General features: G+C 53.0%; 3 protein-coding genes across 5 annotated transcripts in view; 1 reads left to right on the plus strand and 2 right to left on the minus strand.

The window, feature by feature from the left end:
- Positions 1-547: 547 nt before the first annotated feature.
- On the plus strand, positions 548-4,866 carry MED9 (mediator complex subunit 9). The gene is made up of 2 exons (XM_066329817.1): positions 548-694; positions 4,093-4,866. Exons 1-2 carry the CDS (start codon positions 558-560, stop codon positions 4,307-4,309), a joined length of 354 nt encoding a protein of 117 aa, XP_066185914.1. The 5' UTR covers positions 548-557; the 3' UTR covers positions 4,310-4,866.
- Positions 4,867-6,240: 1,374 nt separating this feature from the next.
- Positions 6,241-8,226, minus strand: RASD1 (ras related dexamethasone induced 1). Of its 2 annotated transcripts, none has more exons than XM_066329848.1 (2): positions 7,838-8,226; positions 6,241-7,528 (listed from the first exon to the last, which is right to left on the minus strand). In XM_066329848.1, exons 1-2 carry the CDS (start codon positions 8,121-8,123, stop codon positions 6,774-6,776), a joined length of 1,041 nt encoding a protein of 346 aa, XP_066185945.1. In that variant the 5' UTR covers positions 8,124-8,226; the 3' UTR covers positions 6,241-6,773. The 2 variants fall into 2 exon arrangements, with proteins under 2 accessions (XP_066185945.1, XP_066185944.1); XM_066329847.1 differs by having other exon boundaries at positions 6,922-7,599.
- A 7,626-nt stretch (positions 8,227-15,852) lies between these two features.
- Positions 15,853-23,376, minus strand: part of PEMT (phosphatidylethanolamine N-methyltransferase) — a 41,913-nt gene continuing 34,389 nt past the window's right edge. For both annotated transcript variants that reach the window (XM_066329818.1, XM_066329819.1), the window contains exons 5-8: positions 22,789-22,900; positions 18,763-18,837; positions 17,932-17,992; positions 15,853-17,232 (exon numbers count right to left, since the gene is read on the minus strand). In XM_066329818.1, coding sequence (XP_066185915.1) covers positions 17,938-17,992; positions 18,763-18,837; positions 22,789-22,900 — 242 coding nt within the window. In that variant the 3' untranslated portion in view covers positions 15,853-17,232; positions 17,932-17,937. The remainder of the gene's footprint in view (positions 17,233-17,931; positions 17,993-18,762; positions 18,838-22,788; positions 22,901-23,376) is intronic.

A 23,376-nucleotide genomic window follows, 5' to 3' on the forward strand; every position in this document is an offset into this window, starting at 1 on the left:
CTGGGGCTCTCAGGGAGGATCACTGGGAGGTCTCAGGGGGATCACCGAGTGTTTCAGGAGGGATCACTGTGGGTCTCAAGGAGGATCACTGGGGGTCTCAGGGGGATCACTGGAGGTTTCAGGAGGGATCACTGGGGCTCTCAGGGAGGATCACTGGGGGGTCTCAGGGGGATCACTGTGGGTCTCAGGGGGATCACTGGAGGTTTCAGGAGGGATCACTGGGGCTCTCAGGGGGATCACTGGGGCTCTCAGGCGGATCACCGGGTGTTTGAGGAGGGATCACTGTGGGTCTCAAGGAAGATCACGGGCAGAGTGCAGGGGGATCACGGGGGCACAAGCGGGATCACTGTGGATTTGCGATCACTGCGCATTTGGAGGGATCACTGGAAGTCTCGGGGGGATCGCTGGGCTCTCAGCGGGATCGCAGGGCACGGCCGCAGCGCCCAGCCCTCCGCGGGGCCCGGCTCCCGGCTGGCTGAGGGCCCCGGCCCCCGGCTCGGCGGCCGTGAGGCGGGGCCAGGCCGGGCCCGCCCCGCTCCGTCACTGCCGGGCCCGCCATGGCGTCCGGGCCCGCGGGCCGCGCCGCCGAGGAGCCGCCGCCGCCGGAGCCGCCCGCCGAGCAGAAGCCGCCGCCGCTGCCGCCCGCGCAGGAGGAGTTCTCCTTCCTGCCGCTCGTCCACGACATCATCAAATGGTAACGGCGGGCACGGCCACCGCCATCCCCCGCCCCGCCGGCCACCGCGGCCCTGCCGCAGCCGCCCCGCTCGGACGGTGCCGCCTCACACCGGAGCCCCCGGGGGGCCTGCGTGAGGAGCAGGGCCAAGGGGTGCCCTCGGCAGTGATGTTCTCCCAGGCACAGCATCCTCGGGGATGCCCCGGATAGGGAGTGAGGCAATGGGATGCCCCCTCTAGTGATGCTCGCCCGGCTCCCGGCATCCCCAGGATGCTCTGGACGGGAACAGGGCAATGGAGTTCCACCTCGAGTGATGTTCTGCCAACCATAGCATCTGTGGGATGCCCTGGACGGGGAGCAGAGTTATGGGGTTCCCTCTAAGTTGTTTTCTCATCCTTAGCATTATCATAATGCCTTGAACAGGGAGCTGGGCTATTGGATGCTCCCTCAAGTGATGCTCTCCCAGCCTCATTTCCCCAGGATGTCCCGAACAGGTAGCAGGGCAAAGGGGTCACCCCTCTAATGATGCACTCCATCCTCCCAGCATCTCCTTTGCCCTTTCTCTCTCAGCTGGAGTTCCTAGGAAGAGTGTTGGAGGGAGCTAGTGCAGCACCAAGTGCATCTCCACTCTGAGTCATGCCAGTACCTGGGTGGTGTCTGGGTCACCTAAGCAGTGCAAGTGCTCCCATGGCTCAGGTACACTGCCCCACACTAACCCCAGAGCAGGAGCACTGTGTGTCCGCTGGGTTATTGCTCCAGAGAATTGTGCTCTTTGGCTGATAACAGCCTCAGAAAGTACAGGCAGTGCGTCAGGAAAGCAGCCCATTTCTGGGCAATTGTAAAAAGGAGCATGGCTTCCTCAGTGGGACATACACTGTTCTCTTCCCAGCTCAAGATAAGCACTGTAGAGGTGAAAGGTGTTGGTACAAGGGTCCTGAGAACTGACATGTTTCTGGTCTGGGGTAACCCCTCCAGAGATAGTCATCTGAATTCCCAGAAAGGGGATATATCTGCCATGGAAATCTATCCAGGCAGGCTCTGTGCTCTTACCTGGGCACACTGCAGGGTGAGGCAGTAGGCATGGGAAGCATGAATTACTTTCTTCCTGCCCTCTTCCTGTGCACTCATTGAGGAGCTGATTTGTGTCCTGCTGATGTTTCACTTGGAGCAAACATGTGTGAAAGGTGAGGGAGGTTCATCCTTAATGGCTCTGCAGCCCAAGCAGCCCAATCCATGGGAATGAATCTTCAACACACCAGTCTCACACCAGAATGGGCATGAGAACACAAACAACTGTAATTTCACTCAGTTTCCCCATTGTGCTTGGTGTAGGCCATCAAGTTGCCCCCGACCTTGATTCTCTCTGATCTGTGCAGACCACAGAGTGAGGCTAAATCCTGCCAGGTGCGTGCGTGTACACCACCAAAGTGGGCAGTAGCCACGGGCTGAGACCTCCCAGCTTGTGATGTGTCACTGGTCAGGTTGTAGTGACTCACAGATGACAGTCCTGGGGATATCTTGAGCCCTGTCCCACCGAGCCACCCCCTCCTGCTGCCCAGCTCCCTCCCTTGGCTTCGCGTGGGGCGTTTCCAGGGCGGCTCGGGCCGACGTAGGTGCTGAACAGTGTGGCAGAAAGGTGGCACCGCGGCGGCCAGCGGTGGGATGTTGTGGCTCCTGTCCCTGGCAGATGGCAAACGGGCTGTCCTCTAACACTGCCTCGAGTGGCAGAGCCCAGCCCTGCTGTTCTGACACTGACTCAGCCGTGAAGACGCATCTCCAAGGTGACTCTGTGCTCTGGAGTGAGAGTGTATGGCGTAAATTTGCTGACATTCAAGGACGGGTGCTGTTTCCTGTTGTTTGGAAAAAAGTTTTCCTAAACAGGGTCTGCTGATATTTTCAGCCTTGTACAGTCAATGGCATCACTGCTGAGGTCCCATTGTGGTTTCACTGATGATGGGTTGTGCTGATGTGGTGAAGAGCACTGTGCCTTAAGGCAAGTTTTGTGCCCAGTCCATCAGCACAGGCTGTGTTTGGATGCTGTGTTGAATCCTGTGTTAGTGCAGGGAGCTGCAGGCTCTTCCCACACCTTCCCACTCCCACCTCTCCATGCCCCTAAACAGAGAATCGCTTTCAGCAGGAAAACTACCCATCAGGAAAAGAAAAAACCCACCAACACTGAAATATTTATCCCTTTGGATCAATCAGGCAACAGGCAGCTGTCAGTTCTCTTTGAGTGGGGAAGGGGGTGAGATGTAGGGAGGACACCTCTGTCAAAGCCAGCCTGCAGCTGTGGTGAATGAAAGGCAGTGTCACCCCATCCTTCCCCAGATGTGCCACGGGGTTGGTTGTGTGTGTTTCTGTATTTTTCCACTGCCGACCTGGCCCTGAGTGCCTGCATAATGGGGAGACATTATAGTACCAGCTGCAGTTTTATTTAGAAGGGAATAATGAATATTTTGTTCCAACAGGCTTTTGAAGCAAGCGGCAGCCATCTGCTTAAAAGTTTTGCTCTCAGCCATGTCACGATTCCCCAAAGTTATAATCGAGCACCTCTCTGCCCTGGTCATGCCAAGCAGATTTATTTTTAGGTCTGGCTATTGAACAGGCTCCCAGTTTTTCAAAGACCATTAGAATCCTGCTCTCCCTATTAACAGGCAGCCTGGAAGCGGGGACTTGCTTTTGCCTGGAATCAGTAAAACTTCTTGCTGGTGCTAACAAAGCTGAGTCAGATACTAATGAGGGTTCAAGGGCAGACGCTGCCTCAGACAACACTGAGCCTTGAAAAGCACAGAGCTGGCTGCAGAGCCAATTCTGCTGCTCTTAAAAAAACCCGCCCCAAATCAACCCAAAAAAAACCCACTGCTTCTCTTTTATTAAGTATAAATCCCCAGAGACTTCTTTTAAAGCTCCCAAGTACCATTTTCTCTGCCTTTGGACACTCTCTGATACTTTCGGGAACAGTTTCTGTTTTCTGCTGTCAAGCTGTTTGACTACATTGATTTTTTTTTGTATTACAGCAGCAACAGGTCATGGGTGAGACTGAGATCTTTTTTTCCAGGTGACTACACACAACACATATGCAATCTTACCTTCCTCAAAGAGAGGTACAGGAGTTCAGAGGGAGAATTTAGCCTGCTCCAGGGTGATGTTTGAAAGCTGCAGAGCAGCTCCTAACCTGATTAATGCATCCTGAGGTGATTGGATTGTGTGCTGGAGATTTGCAGGAAACTGGTTTGCCCCTAAGCTACCCAGTCCATATACATCTGTGTCATTTTATTTGGATAGGTGAATCAGGTGTGTGTAGCTAGATACCAAGAGCAGTTTTCCCAGTGAATTCCAGTTTAAACCCTGGTCATATTGGAAATTACAGCATTTTCAATAGGAGAATTCACAGTGTCTTGGTTTTCTCTCCTCTGCAGCATGGATAAGGACAGCCAGGATGTTCACCAGGTACTGAATGAGCTCAAGAACAAGTTCCAGGAGATGAGGAAGCTGATCAGCTCCATGCCTGGCATCGGGGTGAGCCCAGAGCAGCAGCAGCAGCAGCTGCAGAACCTGCGGGAGCAGGTCCGGACCAAAAATGAGCTGCTGCAGAAGTACAAGAGCCTTTGCATGTTTGAAATCCCCAAGGAGTAGGAAAGACACAGCTCCACTCTCCAGGTCTGAGATACCTCCTGCCCAGGCTGAACAGGGTGGCAGAAGTTGTCGTTTCTTCCTTTAGGTTTTGTGGTTACAGAGCTGTGGTGTTGTGCCTGTGTGGATCAGGGGTGTGTGACACTGAGCCAGGACACCGTGTGCTCTCCTGGGACAACAGCAGCAGCACGTTCCCTTGATCAGCTGCAGGACTGTGCACTTATATATCCCATCTCCTGTTTTCTCTCTGGGTGGGGTTCTTCCTTTTTACATTCAAACAAGCAGGAGACATTTTGCTTTCTCCTCATTAAGGGTCAAAGTACCTGCTGGTGAAAAAGCGGGCATTTCTGCTTATTTTTTTTTTTTAGCTTAAAAATGGCCAAACATCAAAAGGGAACATAAGAGGGGAGTTTGGCCCTGCTCCTGGAAAGTCTCTGGTACGCTTTCCATTCCCTGTATGTTGGAAGAGGAGTGGTTGCTTTCAATTACTTCTGTATTTCTTTTTAAACAATTGGTGGTTGTATCTGAGATGAATCAAATAAAGATTTATAAATTCCAAACTGCCCCTCTTTTGTGTTCAGTTAGTGGATGTGGGCAGAGCAGGGGCAGGATGTTGGCAGCACATGGGATCCTGGGCCCAACTCCAATGTCTTTCCCTCTTAGCGGAAGGACAACAATCAAAACAAAGAGCATAAATGATAAAAGCTTTTAGTTACTCCATACTAAAGTCAGGCTCAGCAGGACAGGTAAGTTCCACATCCAGGGGCTTCCCACAATCACAAACATTTGAGCAGCTGGAACAGGTAATTCTGCTCAGTGAGACGGTTGTAACTCACCTGTGGCTCTGAGATTTACTCCGTCCTCACTGAGATACTGTACTAGTACCTTCTTTGGGAAGGTGCCAGTGTGTAAACTCTGAGTAAAGCAGAACACCGAGATAAACAAAGCACAATGTACACATTTTTTATTACTGAAATTACCTTTTCACCAGTGATTGCCTGTCCCAGCTCAATAAATTCCTGTGTCTCATGCCTGGACGATGTTTTCCATTCTTTTGCCAGTTGCTGTTCCTGCGAAATCAGGCATAGGCAGAGCTGGAAGAAATAACTTGTTGCCAAATAAATGTCTGGCACTTAGTTCAGGAACAAGTTAACTCTGTCAACTTGAATCCAAGTTTCAAGTGAAACTCAGATGGTTTGCTTTGCAGTTTCGCCCCCCACCGTTGTTTTGTGGCTTCAATATGATTTTTTTTGCCATTAACCTGTACTAAACACAGATCTGTGCTGCTGCATGAGGGAGAAGCAGAGGTTGAAAATGAGCTTGGGGAGAAGCTGGAGCTGGGAAAAGCTCTTTGAAGAGTCAACCTGTTTCCCTTTCACTTCTAGCAATGATTACTGCAACTTGTTATTGGGAAGAGATTAAAAACCATCAGATGTAAAGGTGACCTTTCGAGCAAAGTACTTCCTCTACTCATATTGCAGAGTAAAAACAATATCCCAGCTGGGGTGCCAATGAATCAGTCTGTGTTGACATCATTAAAGGGTGCTTAGTTAATCGGCAAAGAGCATGAAACACAATCAGCTCTTTATAACGAAGTGATGTCAGTTTGCTGGGTGACTGCAGGCGGTGACACGCCGCTGCCCGCCGTGTCGTGGGACTGGCAGCACCGTCACTCGGCGTAGTGGAGTGAGGAAAGAGTGCTGCTGGCTCAGTGACCCGTTGGAGTGAGTAACTCCCCGCCTGGCCCCTCGTTACCCTGTGTGGCAAAAACCCGGCGGCTTGCAGAGGCGGGAACCTTTGCACTGGGAGTCGGAGAAAATGGGGCAATCCGGGGCTCCAGTGGGAGGCTGGTTTTGCCACCTCAGAGCTCAGGCCTTCTGTTTAGCAGGCTCTGCTATGGGACGGGGCAAGGAAGCAAAGCAAACCCACAGGGGTGATTTTTTTAAAAGATTTTATTAATTTGTAGAAAAAATAAAACATCAAGTTTCACCCACGGTAGAAACACTTGAAGATTTTTTTTTTTGTTCATGTCAATGACAAACAATACCTACATAAAGTGCCTATTGTTTTATTTTGTAAAACCCTTCCCGCTCCCCCCACCCCCCCCACCCCCAAATCTTGCAAATCAAACAAGACAAATGTAAACAAGAGTCATATTTTTGGTCCATCGGGGCTCTAACTCCGCAATGTCTTTGCAACAGCTTAGAAGTGTCTTCTGCATGTGTTTTGCAGACACAGATGAACACACAACACAGAGCCAAAGTCCGTGCACAGCTTCTCAAGTTTGAAAAAAAAAAAAAAAAAAAAAACAACAAACCAAGAACCAACCCCAAAACCCCAGGCAGGTGCTGGCAGGCCCCTGCCCTCCATCCTGAGGGCAGTGCCTGAGGCTGGGTGGTTTGGGAGGGAAAGAAACACCAAGGTCTGTGCCCTCCACACTCATCCTCCCACCTGGCTGCCCAGCAGCTCACCCTTTCTTTCCCTGTCTCTTTGCCCAGAGGAGGAGGCTGTTTCCAGTGACACCCCCTCCTGCCCTCCAAAGCCTCCCCCTTCGCATCCCTCGCTCCCAAAACTGCACCCTCCAGGGAGGCGCATGATGAAAGCGGGAGGAGGGAGGCTGGGGGAGAGGCGACACCCTTTCTGCCCGGGTGGGCGCCTGTCCAAAGTCATTTCGGAAACGAGCATCTTTTCCCCCTTCCTTTCCTTCTCTCCTTCCTTCCTCCCCGTGGTGAGCGGGGGCTCCTAGCTGATCACGCAGCGGTCCTTCTCCTTGCCGTGCCCGCCGCCGATGGCTTTCTCCCGGATGTACATGAGGTCGCTGTGCACGCTGGGCCGCCGGGCGAAGGGGGCCACGATGCCGTACGCCTCCTCCGTGCCGCCCCGGCCCCCCTCCTTCAGCAGCTTTTTGCCTTTCAGCGCCTTCTTGTGCAGGATGTCGCAGTACTGGACCGAGACCTTGCGGTGCAGGTCGGGGCTCATCTCGCTGGGCAGCTTGGCCATGGCGAAGAGCGCCTGGAACATCTGGTCCAGGCTGCTGTTCCTCTTGGCTGAGATCTCGAAGTAGGCACATTTTTTGGGGTCCCCTCCTACCAGCTGCTCGATCTCCCGGGGCTGCACCTCCCGGTAAAAGTCCCGGTCGCCCTTGTTGCCGCAGATGACCAGGGGCACCTCTATGTTCTCCTTGGTTTTGTTCTTCAGGCACGACTTGGTCTCCAGGATTTGCTGCTTCAGGCGCTGCACCTCCTCGAAGGAGTCTCGGTTGTCCAGGCTGAACACAAGGATGAACACGTCTCCTGGGGACAAAGAGAGATTGTGGGACGATTGCAGGGATGGGGACACCGAGACACCCACTCCTAAGCCAAGCAGAGGCTTGGAGAAAGAAGGACCAGGCAGCACCTAGGTCCTGCATCCTTCACCAAGAAGAGCTGCCCAACCACTTGAACACACAAAACCGAATCTCCCTCCTCCCTGGACTGCAAAAGAATCCCCAAACCGAGCAGGAATCTGGCAGAGGGACCTCCTGACAAGTACCTGTGAGGATGGAGAGGCGGCGCATGGCTGGGAAGGGGTGGTTGCCCGAGGTGTCCAGGATGTCGAGCTGGTACACCTCACCACGGATGCTGTAGAACTTGCGGTGGAAGTCCTCGATGGTGGGCGTGTACTGCTCCTCGAAGCGGCCGGTGAGGAAGCGCGAGACGATGGCCGTCTTGCCCACCTTGGAGGAGCCCAGGATGACCATGCGGTAGCAGTTCTTGGCGGGGATGCTCAGCTCGGCCTCGCTTGGACACATCTTCTTGATCATCGCTGCCAGTTTCATTGACGCCGGCAAAAGCGCAGCTTGCGCCGAGAAGGAGAGGAGGAGAAGGAGGAAGGCGCTGCCTGTCCGGCTGCTCAGCCCCTCTTCCCTCTCAAGAAGGGTCGGTGTGAGCTCTGCACGGCGGCCGCCGCGTTATATGGAGCCGGCAGCGACCGCCCCTCGGCGCGTCACGGCCCGGGGCGGCGGCGGCTGAGTCAGCGCCCGGCTCCGCGCCCGGCCCGGCCCGCGCCCCCCGCCGGGCTCCGGCTCCGCACAGCGCTCCCGTCCGCAGCCCCGCTCGCACGCCTGCGGCTCGGTTGCCTAATCCCGTTCACAGCCCCGTTGGGTCTCCGAGTGTTTGGCAGCCCTGTCCCGTTCGCAGCCCCGCTCGCACTCCCGCTGCTGCGCAGCCCGGTCCCTTCCCCACCCCGGTTCGCATTCCCGGGGGTGCGCAGACAGATCCCGTTCCCATCCCGGTTTGCGCTCCCGGAGATTCACAGCCCGGTCCCGTTCGCAGCCCGGTTGGAACTCGGGTGCTTCGAACTCTCGTTCGCAGACCCGCTCGCGCTCCCGGTGCCTGTCACTGTCCCGTTTACAAACAGATCTCTTTGCATCTCAGCACGGAGTCCCTGTGCTTTGTACCCGTCCCGTTCTCAGCCCGGTGCAGGCTCCCGGCGGGGGACTCCCGGGCAGCCGGCTCGGGACTCCCGAGCTTCGGGGAGTGGGGTGACCCTGAGCTGCAGAAACCTGGGGCGGGGGGTGCTGAGGGTCCCACGCCACTCCCAGCCTTGGTTTTGCTCCGGTTTACACTTGCCCGATGGACCGGAGGACCGGAGAAAAGACCCGGTTCGGGGCGAGCTCCGGTGCCCGGAGTCGGGAGCAGAGAGAAGTCTCGGTCCCACCAGGGGATGCGGCGCGGGCTGGGGGCTGTGCGGTGACACCTTGATGGAGGCTCTTAGGACGGCGGCTTTCCTTGACCCCGTCCTCGACCCTGATTCTGGTCCCGGTTCCTGTCCCTGTCCCGGTGCCGGTCCCGATCGCGGTGCCGCTGCAGCGCCGGTTCTCCCCGCTAGGGGACAGGCGAGAGTCCGGCCGGCGGCAGCGCGAGCAGGGCCGGGAAGGGGAACGGGAATCGGAATGGGAGAGCTGGGAATGGTCAGCTGGGAAATAGAGGGCTCCGGAGAGACCTTAGAGCCCTTTCCCAGTGCCTAAATATACTCCAAGACAGCTGAAGAGGAACTTTGGACAAGGGAGAATGGCTTCACACTAACAGATGGCAGAATTAGATGGGATATTGGGAAGAAATTCTTCCCTCTGAGGGCGGTGAGGCACTGGAATAGGTTGCCCAGAATGGCTGCACTCGTTGCGGGAAGTGTCCAAGGCCAGGTAGGGCAGGACTTGGAGCAACCTGGTCTGGAGAAAGGTGTCCCTGCCCATGGCAAGGAGTGGTACAAGATAAGCTTTAAGGTCCCTTCCAACCCAATCTGTTCTATGATAAAAATACAATGCAATACAACACATTTAAAAAAAAACTGTACCAAGGGAAAAAAATCAGCAAAAAGATGATGCTTTAATAAAGTTTGGGGCAGCAGAAGCCTCACCTATAACATCAAGAGGGAACTCAGGGACAGCCAGAACACACAGACTGGGGTAGAGCAGTGCTTTTCATCAGCAACTCTTGGAAAACGGATGGTGTTGAGCTTCTCATCTTCCCCTGAGTGTGGTGTCACCCTTAGATATTAATTTAAACACTCTCGGAAGGTTCGTGGAGGGATTGTAGTTGTCTGTGATTGTCTGGAAGGGAGCAGCAACTTAACAGCCCTGTACAAGCCTGTCTCTGCCTGCAGGGAAACATCCTGCCCGGAGGCACAAGGACACTTGGAGGAGAGAAAGTGGGACAGTTTCCTGTGTTTATTCATCTGTGTGCGAGACAGCGAAGTTTAATAGCTGAACACAAAGCCCAAATGCATCACCCCAAATAACAAAAAGATCATTTAATTGAAGTGGTTGATGGAAAACAACAGGGGGAATAGGAAGTGGCAACCTCTGGAGGACAGACAAATCAAATATCCCGATCAGCATTTATTGTTGGCCGTACAACTATTAATAGAGTCAGGAACAGGTAAAAATAGCCTGCTTGAAAACTGCTCCTGACTGACAGGAAAAAAATCCATTTGCTCCTTCTAAACAGTTCTTTGGGCAGAGCACGCCAGGAGACAGATGTGCACTGGGATCCTGTGGGCTTGGTGGAGTGGGACTTGAGCCAGGGACCCCCTGACAGCAAGGACAGGATGTCAGGGACCTGGGGTGGGTGGAGGAGAGCTCGTGGTTGTGGGAGCTCCCAAAGAAGAGGACGTGGGAACTGCCTGTGCCATCCCAGAGCCCAGCTCCTCATGGAGTCACGCAGAGCCCGAGCAGGGAGCATTACACAGCATTAGCTGAGTCCTCCCAGGCTCATCTAGAAACTCATCTCCTGCAGGAGCAAAGCACATTTGCTGGGAACCACTGCCAGTGATTGATGATAAAGGATCCACCTCGCTGCAAGGCAAAGCCTTCCCACGGTTATGACTCTTTTACAAATCACCACCTATTTCTGACCTGACTGCAAATAGCCCAAGGCTTAAGAAGAGTCAGGTAAAAGGGCATCTCCCCCACGGCTGCCAGAGTTTGCCCCTGCTATTTGTGGGATGTTTTGCTCCTCGTCAGGTTTTGGAGGATAGAATCCCTTTCATGCAGCAGCTCAGCACAGCCAGAGCCGGAGGCAGGATGCTCTGCACGAACCCCAGCGACACCTTTAATGGAATCACCTTCAGCACAGATCAATCCTTGTTTCCTTGCTATTTCCCTCCCTATTTTCACCCTCCTCGGTTTACCAGCCACCTGCCAGCCAGCAAAACCCACCCTGTGTCCGCGAGCAAGTGGCTGAGGAAAGGAAATTCCACGAAAGTCACACAAACATCCCGGCGACAGAACACGCGGCTCCCCAGGGCCAGGCTTGGACGAACTGTGCAGCAGCAAAACACAGCTCACAGCAGCAGCACCACGGCAAAAATGTAGGAAGCAAAATGTTCCAGGAAGCAGGAGCGGCACCGGGGTGCCCAGCACAGGGACAGGCGAGCCGGGGATACTTGGAAAAGGACAATTACATCAGAACATGAGTTTGGTTTCTGAGTGTGCTGCGGAGCTGGGAAGGATCATCCCCCCGGGGCTGGGCTGGCCTCGGTTCACGGCTGGGTCCTGCGGGTCCGAGCGGTGAAACAGGACTGGGAGAGCCATTCGTGCCCTTCCCACCTGGCACACGCGGACCCTGCAGCTGTCCCAGGCCACGGAGAGAGGCACATCCTACAGGAGCTCTTTATCATCACCGTTAAGATGCTTCACATCCTACCGAGGGCTCATCCCCTGGGCAGCAGCACACAGCATTCCCGGGCTCTGGAGCAACCACGCACATGGAGCCAAGCCCAGTTCCTGCTTGTTCCCCAGGACTGTTCTTTGGAAAGGGCCCCTCTCCCTGGGGGCTGTACAGCAAACTGGAGTCCGGCTCCTTACCCTGCTCCCAAAGAACCAGCGTGGGCTGTGCATTTCCCAGCAGCTGCTGGTGAGCAGCAGGGACTTGTGGGACCCCAAATCCTGCCCTGGCTGCTCCCCTGGGGTGGGAGAAGGAGTGAATGGCCAGAGGAAGAGGAGAGCAGCTGGGGAGGGAAGGGAAGGGAGGCTTTAGCCATAGTTTTTTCTTGTCCCCCTGAGGAAAAGCATCTGATTAAATCAAGATGCAGCATCCAGGGTTGCTATTCATTCCCTATATTATTAGCTTGTCTCATTTTATTAAATCTCTTTAAGGCTTTTCAGAAGCAGCACGTAATTCCCAAAATATAATTTTTCCCAGATGAGATATGATGCAGAAGCTGCTTCTTCTCTGGGGACCAGGGGGTGGCTTTATTTGTTTCCCTCCCCCACCCCCTGCTTCTTTAGCAACACTTTTCATGTCTCATGATTCCTTTTAGCACTTGGGATTTGATTAACAGAGAATCTGGAAGCCTGAGATGTCTCAAATCCCCAGTTGCTGGAGTTATCCAGGCAAGGAGTGGCAAGAGGTCCCTCAAGACACCATCCCTGTGCTCAGTGGGATGCAGCTCTGAGCCAGGAGCACCCTGGAAATCTCCTGCTCCCAGGAGTTTCCATCTCCTTTCATCCCATCCTCTTGCCCACAGGTCATGCAACATCCTGCCAGCACGAACAAAGGTGTCTCCATGTCCTGGATGTGTCCCCAAACTCCAGCGCCTTCTGCTCCCTTCCAAAGAGCAGAGTTGCCTTCCTCTTTTCTGGGATCTGAGAGAAATGTCACCTGTAACTGGAGATAGGCAGTGACTGGGCTTGGAATGCAAGGCACAGGGGAGAGGGAGGCTTGGTGACCCCAGTGGATGCATTGCTGTGGATTTCAGGAAGGTTCCCATGGAAATAGCAATGGTTGGCAGGGTTGGCAGGACAGAAATTAAAGCCCGGGAGGAGGCAGGGAGCCAGGCAGGGGCTGGCAGAGGGAGGAGTAGCTGTGCTGAGGGCTCAGAGCCTGGAAATGTTTCCTGTCAGGCCCCACATCTGCTCCCGCAGGTCCAGAGGGGCTGAGGCCAGTGCAGGAGTGGAGAGGTTGGGATTTGGGGGAGTTGAGCTGGGCAAAGGCTGAGCCAGTGGCCAAATCCAGGACCCTCGAGGCTCCCAGCAGGCAGAGCCTGGCCTCGACAACATCCCAGGGCTCGGGCAGCTCTGAGCCCTCCTGCGACCCTGACTGGGAAAGGAGCTGTGCTCCGTAAACAGTTCCTCCCCAAGAAAACGCAACATGGAAAAAGCAGCACATTCCTACCATTTTTTTCCTTTGAAACAGGATCCAAGGAGGATACAGCTCACCGGGCTGTCTCGGGACAGCTTTTGAGTGTGAAAATTAAAGAAAACAGCCTGGTAACTTGTCCTCTGCCTCATGGCAGGAGCTCCGTGCGTAAGGACCCCCGGAGTGAGAGTGGAAATGGGCTGGGTTGGGTTGGATGGAGTCTTCTCCACCCTGTCTCTGACAGGGGTGATGCCAGGGGCAGGGGGACAGTGGGCATGGGGTGCTGCTGCTGCTCTCTCAGCACTGGGGGGAATTTCAAAGCTTTCCCTGGACATCAATGAGTTGGGAACTGCCTGAATCCCAGATCCCTGAGCATGGACCGGCCAGCAAAGGCCATGCAGCTCAGCCCTGGGATCCTCATCCTGCCCCAGGCATTTGTTTGGGCTCCAGCACTGAAGGTTTCCCACATGGGAATAGTTTACCACCAGGGCATTCTCCCCATTGCTTTGTGAGCATTTAAAGTCCGGATTGTTTTCCCTACACTACACAACAGACTGTTTATTCCACTGCAAAGATAAATTCTGTCATGTCCCCTGCCCACCTTCTCTGGATTAAGGGATCCCCAATAAAGCAGTGCCCAAACTGCCCTCAAAACTCAAAGTTCATCTTTGCTTTTACATCAAATCCCAACCACTGGCAAAAAAAGCCAAGGTTCTGCCTCAGTGTTGGGATGGGTTTGGGAGCCCTCACCAGAGCCCTGAGCCCCTCATTTGCTGCCACCTTCCCAAACAGCCGGAGTGCAGACTCAGCAAGCAGGAGCCGGGCGGGAATGGCGAATTCCCAGTGCTGCCAGTGCCTCACGTGCTGCCCCGATTGCGCCACGTGTTTATTCCCTGTTTATTCTCTGTTTGTTTGCCATGTAAGGGCCGGGGGCTGTCCCTGGGGCGAGGCAGCTCAGCTTCCCTGGGCGAAAGCAAACACGGGCACGGGGTTACCGGAGGTCACAACGGAGAGAAAGGCCTTTGGGAATGTGTACCTGCTCCTAGATGTCACCACCAGCAGGGAAAGGACCAGAGGATGCAGCCTCCACCTCCCAAAGTGCTCCTGCATGAAGCACCCTGTGAGCGTGGAGCTCATCTCCATAGCTGGGGGTGTTTATTGTGCAGGTGATCCTCTCATCCCGAGGAATTACCACACGCAGTTCCATGGAAGGGAGATGTGTGTGGGGAAGCCACGCAGAGAAAAACCTCCATGAGGGTGGGCACAGAGGTTGTGTGGTGGGATGGGGTGACCTGAGGCAGCACAGAGTGATGAACTTGGTGACCCAACTGTCCCTGCCAGGTAGGAGTTGAGATTTAACTAGCTTCTCCATTCCTGGTATTTGCTCTGCAGATTTATGCCAAACTTCAAAGAAAGTGTTATCTGTGGCGTCAGCACACAGCATCACGTGAAGCGATTCCCAAGGCTGCAAACAACCCCTCTGCCAAGCTCCAGTGGGCCCAGAAAGCCCCATTCTGGATTTTGAAGGCATGAAGGTATGACAATGGCCCCATGACCCCATTTCCAGGGACCCCATTTGGTCTTTGATGTCTCTGCAAGAGCTGGATGCTCCTGCCTGTGCTGCTGCAGAGCTGAGGCTGCAACCAGCTGGTCCTGGGGGTCCCACAGTGCAGGTCCCTCCTTTGGAAGCAGCAGGACTCACGTTCTGATCCTGGCAACCAGATCCATCCCTGCATCCATGCAGGATGTGTCCCAGCTGCAGCCAGGAAGAGGGGAAATAGCTGCAATACCACCAGTGTTTCGTGCTCAGCACGAAGGTTTCACCCCCTCCCTGTGTAATCTCAAATTCTTGGAAATATCAGGCAATTGGAGAGGAATCCCTTGTTGTTGTTGTTGTTAAATACCATAAAACAGCATAATATTGTCTCTGTGTTTCCCTCCCTGCAGCCCCAGGGAGCAGCACAGCAACACCTGGGACTGGTCCTGGCCAAGGCCAGCCCCTGCCCCAGGGAGAAAGGTGGGCTCAGACCCCATGAGATGGGCTGGAACATCAACTTCCAGCTCCCCACCTTCCCTCTTCAGGGAAGAGCAGAGCAGATGCCTCTAAAACATCAAACTCCAACTTTATGGCAGCCAGAACCAGTTCTGTGAAGGCAGAGACGTTTAATCCGTGCTGGCTGCTGCAGGAAGAGCTACTAAAACCAGGGATGTGTCTGGCATCGCCCCAGAAAAAAACCCTTGTGCAATGCAAAGCTGCCACTGAATGGCTGGGAAATGGGAAAGGCTGGAAATGGCAGATCAAGGGGGAAGGAGTCTGTGAACCCAGCTCCAGCACAGCACCAAATCCCTGTGCTCATGGGATGCTGTGGGCATGGGATGGGAAGCAGCTCCATGGGTTTCTGGTGACAGACACACATTTTAGGAGGCTGATAGTGGCTGGGGAGGGGAATGGTACAACTGGGGTCCCTTCTGGCCTTGCAGCAGGGACTGGGAAAGGCACACATGGTCCCAGACTGGGAACGAGACGGCACAAATACAGCCCTCGCTGTGTTCTCGTTAGGAATAATTCTTCCCGTATGAGCACGTGCTTCTTCAGTAAATACTGATTTCGCTTATCAACAAATCCAAGTTTATTGACATCAGAGACTTTGAGCCAGGACTGGCAACTCTGACATAAATTGTCGGAATAATGCAATGTATCGTCTCCTCGATGGTTGCTATGGGTACTGGACCGGTTTAGCCTGTCTATAAACATTAGCTGTGAAGGGAATGTGGAAACTTATCTAAAAATAAAATACTATGCCCAAATCTTTGAGAGGAAGGTGGTTGACACGGCAATAAAAAAATAAATCTATGTGTAATGGTTCTGAAGTGATGAAACGCAAATACGGCATTTGTGAGCCCTTCCGGAGGAAATGGAGGCCGGACTGAAAACAGACCAACACTTTTAATTCTGCTGAGCAATGCCAGGAGGGTGAGTTAATTACAACGTGTAAAAGCAAAAGGAAACCGAACCGTTTCATGGAGGTGACACTGGGAAGAGGGAGGACCCTCTGTGGAGGGGACAATGTGATGCTGAGATGTGGCCCCACATTCCAGTGCTCACACGGGAGCCAGCAGCAGCACAGCTCCCTTCTCCAGCACCTGCTCGCTTGGTCATTTACAGTTTATTTCTCAAACTGCTCTGGGAACCTGTGAAAACAGAGCCTGGGGCTGGAGCATCACCTCTGGAGTCTTTCTGTTCAAGGCAGGATTCAGCACTGGACAATCCTGGGTCATGCCGAGGCTGGTGGAAGGGGTGGAGGGGCACATCTTGTACCTGGCTGCTTCATGGTGTGGAAGGCAGAAACAAACCTTTCCCTCTCTTCCCTCCCTCCCACTGCCCCTGCAAGACAGTGAAAAACAGCTGGAAGGCACTGGATGGTGGGAAAGGCAGCAGGACCCTCATGTGGACCCAGGGAAAAGGAGAGGCTGGGGCATCAACATGGCCAGGGGTGGGATATCTGTGAGGTGCAGACAGGGATTGATTCTTCCCCTGGGTCTTCTCTATGTTGAAGGATAGCTGCTGCCCCTCCATGCCCCTGGGCTGTGGTTTAGGTCATACATTCACATTCCTGTGCTTCTCAGTCACTTTTCTCAGAGCCTTTGCAATAGTGTGGAGACACTGCAGGGCTCTACACGGGTGGGAAACTGCAGCTGTGGATGGAGAGGTTCCTTTCCCAAAAAAGAAGGGGTTGGGTTTGGGGTTTGCAGCAGGTTCTGCTGTTGTTGAACTCACAGGAATTTCCCGTTTCTTCTCCATCTGTGTTTCAGTCCTCAGAGGCTCCCAAGCTCTCTCCATTGCTGCATCTGAGCTTTGTCTGCTTCTCGTGGCTCTTAGGCAGCAACTTCAGATGATCTTCAGGATCCGCTGGAGCTGGTGCTTCCATATGCTCAGAGCTCACTTATGAAAGGCCCCCGGTGTTTCCATCATTACTGTGCTTTCCCTCCAGTCCAAAGGGAATTCCTTTTTGCCTGCAGATCTCCAATAATCAGTGTGGGAGAAGAGGTGGGGAGGTCCTGAACTGTGTCACTCCCAGGAGAGCATTGGGAGCTGCAGTGACCTGGACAGAGACCTGGGGACAGGGGCCTCAAGGAGCTGCCACCACGCTCAGGCTGTTCTTCTGGTCACTTCCAGTGCTGCAGGGAGCTCAGTCGGCTCATTAAGGGTTGCTGGGTTAATTACTAGGATACATCTCAGTAGGGAAAATGGGCAAACCAGACAGTGTGGGGACCGGAGAGGCACAAGGTCCCCGAGAGAAGAGTGCTCTGCAAAAGGCAAAGGGACAAGAGTCCATTGGGGACTGCATTGGTGCTCTGTCAGAGCAGCAGTTACGGTGCTGCCAAAACCTCAGCAGTGCCATGGGATTGTCCCAACTCTCCAACAACCAGCAGGCAAATGCACTGGGAGGGTCTAAGATGGCAATGAACCCCCAGGAAAGGAGCCTGGTCAGCAGCTTGTGCTGTTGGAGAAGTCTTTGGGCCCCCCAAACAAGCCTGGGCTGAGGTTTTAGGGTGAGCCCACTGGCAGAAATGTTCCTGGCTCAGGCAAGGAGCAGCTGCAGCAGGGATGCCTGATTTCCCTGGGGGATGAGCAGGCACACATGCCCTCTCACACCATCCCTGCCACTCTCTGGAGCACCTGCCATAGCCAATAGTTGGTTTTTTCTGCCTGATTCAGATTAAGCCTGGAGCCTCGAAGCTTCCCAGCAATTTTCCCTCGCACTGATTCTCAAGTGTATAATCAAAACAATTTGGGGGCTGCTGGTCAGGTGCCAGGAGGCGGACACAACTGCTGCTGTGAAAAGCCTCTCTGCCTGGGATTTTGCAGAGGCTTGAAGCTCAAATGCTTTGAGAAGTGTGGGAAGGGCTCTGGAGGAGCCAGGGAAGGCAGGACTGGGCAGGGGGGCTCGTGTGTGGGGGAGCCCAGAAAAGCAGCCCCTGAAATGTTCCCATCAGCAAACGTACCTGGGGCTACTTGCTCTTCACTCCCTTCTGCTTCCTGCGATAGATCTCCTCTGTGAAAGGCCTGTAGTTGGGAGGACGGGAATGTGGGGAGAGAGGGGGCAGGGACAAAAGAGAGGGGCAAAAGGGAGGAAGAATTAAAATCAAGGCTACTGAGTGCTCACCTTTGTGCCCTACAAAATCTGTCCTTCACAGGTTGGCACAGCCTGACAATTCCTGTGCCGTGGCAATGCTGGTTTCAGCCTCTCTGGACTGTGGAGCAGCTGCAGGATCATCCCTGTGCCGAGCAGTACGATGCTCAGCACACACCCAGACTCCCCCTCATGCAGACCATGGCTCTCTGCATCTCCTCCTCCCTTGCAAATTCAAAAGACCTTTCACTGCTGAAGTACAACTCCTACTTCTGGGAGTTATTCTGTGCTGCTCCATCCTGTGCTGCTGGCTGGGCTATTGTGGTGCAAAACAGCAGAGAAGCCCATCCAAGGAACTACAAAATGCAAGTGCTTCTTGTAGGGGGTTCTTCTGAAGACACAATGAGTCCTCTCACTGCCTTCCTTATTGTTCTTCTATAGACAGAATCTGGCACTCAAAAGGAAAAAAGGCCTCATTTTGATAAAAATTTTAAAAATGCACAAATGTTCCTAGAACCCAGCAAATAGTTTCAGAGTGGAATCTGCCCATTATCAAAACAATTGAAAAATAATCCTCTGTTTTCTTTCTTCTCTGCTGAATTAATTGGAAAAAAACATCTCTACTTGTGCAGTTCTCTGAAACCTCGAGAGTTAAAGCTGGTAGAAATAATTAGAAGCTCTCCAGTTCTGCACAGCTACTCACCCCTCGTACAGCACAGCAATTGTGTAGGAAATTGCCACTACAGCTGTCAGCAAAAGGCCAGCTGGGCTGGCGTGCCTGTTTTGAAAGAGAAGGAAAAGATCAGGTAAGTACATGGGCTTATGCAAGACCTGGTTGAGAAAGTGAAATGAGACACTGGGCTACAGAGAGCTCTCACTCCTCATTAAACAGAAGCAAACAAAAAGATTGGGTTTTTTGTTTGACTGGTTTGTTTTTTGGGGGTTTTTTTTTGGTGCTTAATGTTAACTGTCTTAGACAGATGTTACTTGGCAAAGACTCTTCCCCAGCCTACTTCAGCGACTTCTTTTAAGTCTGATCCCTGCACGTCTCTGCTGTGAGAGCTCCTGCTTTGATGCTAAATCCTGAGATTATAGGGAGGTTTAAGGGCTGAGCAGCTGCTGACATATGGCTGCAGCTCCCAGCCCGTGCTCTGAGGGAAATGCCTGATGACCCAAAAAGATGGGCCACCCAGGGTACAGGGGACATCAGGCAGCCAGAGCAGTGTGTGGCATTCACACATCCACGTGGTGGCTGAGCCAATGCGGGGACGGGGAGGGAAAGGGATGGGGAGTTCAATTCCTGCCCTGGGAAAGGTGCTGGGGTGGGTGCTGCATTGGGGCTGGGGGCTTGGGTCACTCTTAAACCCATTTCAAGGTGTTTCAGGAATGTGTTCTCCAGTGAGATGTCACCAGGAAGAGCACAGGGGACCAATGCCTCTCACTGCTCCTCACTGTCTGCTTATGGGGAGAGATGATCAAGAACTGAGGACACAATGGAGATGGCTGTTCCTCTCAGCAGAGGCCATAGCTTTGGGACCAAAAACCCTCACCACCTCCTGCTCAGAAGAGAGATGTCACAGAATGCTTTTGCCTGGAAAGTAACTCAAAACTCATCTCATCTCCCTGCCATGGGTAGGAACACCTTCCACAAACTCCAAACCCTGTCCAGCCTGGCCTTGCACATTTCCCCACCAAGGACCAGCTAAATACTTTATTTGCTGACAGCCAGCTCTCATCCCTCTCAGAGCTGCCACCAGCAGCCAAAGGCAATCACCAGTCCTAATTAAGGGGGACAATTAAGACAAGCTTTAAAGTTTCTTCCAACCCAAACCATTCTGTGATGAGGACAAACATCCCACAAGCCTGGTGCAAGGTGACTTGTGCTGCCGGGAAAACACACCTGCAAAGAGAGACTGAACCACCTAAACCTCATACTAGAGCCACTTTCAGGTACCACCCAGCCTCATCAGTCCCTGGAGAGGCACCCACAAATCTCCACCTTTTCACCATTTTCAATCTGTAACAACTTTTTCCCTCATTAGGAAGCTTCGGGCAACTTCCTTCTCTCCCAAGGCCCTGCTATTACATGCTTAGTCATGTCTCCTTCTTGATTCCTATCAGAGAGAACAAATTTACATGATTGTTTGTTGACAGCAAGACCTCTAATTGCATCATTTGGCTGCAGCTCCAGCTCTGATTTACACAGCCTGTTGCTGTGAGTTAGAACACTTCCCTACCAGAGGCACACAAAGCTGTCCCCACACAGTGAATGCTCCATTTGTCTCGCAGGAGAAATGAGGCTGCTCGACACAGGTGATGAGCAGCATTTGGGTGAACTGCTCCTGTCCTCTTACGAGTTTGACCTACATTTTGGGCCACATCTGATTGTAGCAGCGCCGATGAATCAGTCAGGAAGGTTTTGTTGTCCTGGCAGGAGGATGTTTTGGGGTAGGAGGTTTGTCTGTCCCCAGCCTTGCTGCAGCTCCCCATAGCTGTGGGTTGTCACTCCAATTGATGCTTTTAAGGCTGGACTGGAGTCAGAGGACAGGCTGGATGATGTGATGTGTTTTCATCCCTTATGGATAAGAATGGATCAATCCTTTGGGTTCTGATGCCATGACAAGGAGTGTGAGGCAAGGCAAGAGGAAGACAAATGTGTTTTAGAATCAGACAGCTGGAGGATTCCTCCAGCAACCCTCCTGCTGCCACAGAGATGGGACATCAGCTCTGGCCTCTGAGGGCAGACACCTGACATCTTCAGAAAGCCCTGGGACCTCAGGAGAAAGTGTGGACCCCCCAAAAAATCAGCCAGTGGAGGGTGTCCAGAGAAGGGAACGAGCTGGGGATGTGTCTGGAGCACCAGGAGCAGCTGAGGGACATGGTGGGGCTCAGCCTGGAGAAAAGGAGGCTCAGGGGGAGCCTTCTCTCTCTCTCCAACTGCCTGACAGAAGGGTGGAGCCAGGGATAAGAGGAAATAGCCTCAAGTTGCCCCACAGGAGGTTTAGGTTGGATATTGGGAAAATTTCTTCCCTGGAAGGTTTGTCAAACCCTGGCACAGCTGCCCAAGGCAGTGGTAGAATCTCCATCCCTGGAGGGATCTAAAAGCCATGTAAATGTGGATTTGGGGACAGGTTTTAGTGCTGATCACGGCAGAGCTGGGTTAATGCTTGGACTCGATGATCTGATAATTCTTTTCCAACCTAAATGATTCTGTGACGGTATGAACTGAGGTTCCAGGGAAGAGAAACAGCCAAAACCACCGTGAGAAGAGTTGTGCTGAGCTTCCCCCGGGCAGGTGGGTGGTGTCTTGGTGCTGCTTTGCACAGCTCCAGCAATTCTCCAGCAATTTGTTCTCAGCAATTATTTGTCACGCCTCGCTGGCCTTAATGGTGGCAGCCTTTTAATGAGAAAAAGGAGGCAATCACTGCTCTCCTGAGCTGCTCTGGCCCAGAATTGTGGTGGAAGACCACAATGAGTGGGGTGAAGAAGGGATCCTGTGACAGAAACAGCTCAGGAGGGTTCAGTGGATCCTGCAAAGGTTTTAGGATGTTAGTTTTGATGCTGATTTTAAAAAAAAAATAAAGATCTCCTTTTAATTCCTCCTGGTCAAATCCCTACTTCTGTGCAGCTGTGGGGGTCATGGTGTGTTGTGGGGGGACTCATACTGCCCCAGCTCTGCCCCACCTCCCACAGCAATAGTCACGTTTCCACGGTGCTGCTGCAGACCCTGTGGCCAACTCTCGTGCTCCAGCACTGCCTCCCTTTGGGCTCTCCTGCACCATTTCCCAGGATTTAAACCCCATCCAGTGCCGTGGCTCTGCCAGGAAGGGAAACAGCCTCATTCAGCCAACCCTGACAGCACCGGGGAGGATTTCAAGTGCAGAACTAACAGCAACGAGTCTCAGTGGAGACAGGAGAGAAACCATCAGCTTTACTTATTACCAGGGGCTGCACACATGGCTGAAAAAACGACCAGAAAGTGGCAAAGCACTTCATTTTTTCCACCCAAGCAGAGGAGAGGTGGTCACAGTCAGGAGAGCCAGTGCAAAACACCCAGTGATAACAGCCTGCAACACTCCATGGGCTCCTGAAGTAACCCAGCCAGGATTTTTTTTTTTTTCTCCTGGGCAAATAAATAAAGTGTGATATTAAATGAAAACCACATCAAACTTGTTACACTGAATAGAGTATATTGCTCATTTGCTGCTAAATTACAGCCTATTCATTTCCTCCTAAGCAGGCTATTAAGCTGTGTTGTATCACACAAGGAGTGTTTCGGAAGTGTTATCACCGTGGGCTGGGGGAAAGGGTGGCTTGCCTTGTTTTGCTTTTTTCAGAGTAATTGCAGGGTCACACTGCTCCCCAGTACCAGTGCCCTGCCCCTGCAGAGTGACACCCTGCATGAATTTGGCCCTGACTGTTGATTTTTCCACGTGCAGAGCCTGCCAAGGACCTCGTTCAGATGCAGGGGAATTGCTGATGCCTCCTCTCCCCCAGCACTTGGCCGCTCTTTATTTTTCTACAGCGAATGCTGTGAGTGTTTCGAGACAGCACAAGATTTTCCACACACAAAAATAGCCAGGACAGCAAGAAGTCAGGGCATGCTGCACTTTTCTCTGCCATCACAGAGCGTCTTTTTGGCCCTCAATGCACCCTGGCACCTCATGCTCTGCCAAGACACCCCAAACTCACCCTCCATCCAGAGGTGTTTGTAGGGGCAGGTACTCACATGAGGGACCAGCCCAGGTAGATGGCTGTGCTGCCCCAGTACATGGGATTGTCCAGGACGCTGAAGGGGAAGCTGGTCACTTTTTCCTCCATCAGGATGCCAAAGTAATCACCTAAGAGCAAGCAGAGAGCTTCTGGTTAGGCTCCATGAAGTTGGGAGTCATGGGAGGGTTTGGCACACTGGTACCCTGTGTCACAGAGCATCCCTGCCAGGGACACACAGCAAAAGGTTTCAGCACTGACTTCCAGGCTGAGGAAACAGTGACAAATAAGATGTTTGTTTACCCTGTGTCTATCAGCTTTTCCAGGAATGGCTCTTTGCCCACGAGGAAGGTTCCTGCATTGCAGTGAGGTTATGGCAGCCACGTCCCTCGTCAGGACACAGCTCTCGAGGTCGCAGCTGGTTAATTCTGGTTTTCTCATTTGTAAAACTGCCTGTCAAATGCCACTCCACGAGGAAGCAAGTGCATGGGATCAAATCCATTTAATGTGAAAATAAACCCAGTGCTGTGTAATGGGTGTTTGGAGCTGTTATAATCATGACCACCACGACCAAATGCCCTCATCCATAATGCCACCCTAATCTCAT

This window comes from Sylvia atricapilla, chromosome 15 (assembly GCF_009819655.1).
Source record: "Sylvia atricapilla isolate bSylAtr1 chromosome 15, bSylAtr1.pri, whole genome shotgun sequence".
Classification (NCBI taxonomy): domain Eukaryota; kingdom Metazoa; phylum Chordata; class Aves; order Passeriformes; family Sylviidae; genus Sylvia; species Sylvia atricapilla.

What these genes read in the sequence shown, in the direction of transcription:
- RASD1 (XM_066329848.1), bottom strand. Translation starts at nt 8,123, where the DNA reads ATGAAACTGGCAGCGATGATCAAGAAGATGTGTCCAAGCGAGGCCGAG. An exon ending in CCGCCTCTCCATCCTCACAG is followed by an intron (nt 7,529 to 7,837) that starts GTACTTGTCAGG and finishes CGCCTGAAGCAG; the next exon opens with CAAATCCTGGAGACCAAGTC.
- MED9 (XM_066329817.1), top strand. Translation starts at nt 558, where the DNA reads ATGGCGTCCGGGCCCGCGGGCCGCGCCGCCGAGGAGCCGCCGCCGCCG. An exon ending in GTCCACGACATCATCAAATG is followed by an intron (nt 695 to 4,092) that starts GTAACGGCGGGC and finishes TCTCCTCTGCAG; the next exon opens with CATGGATAAGGACAGCCAGG.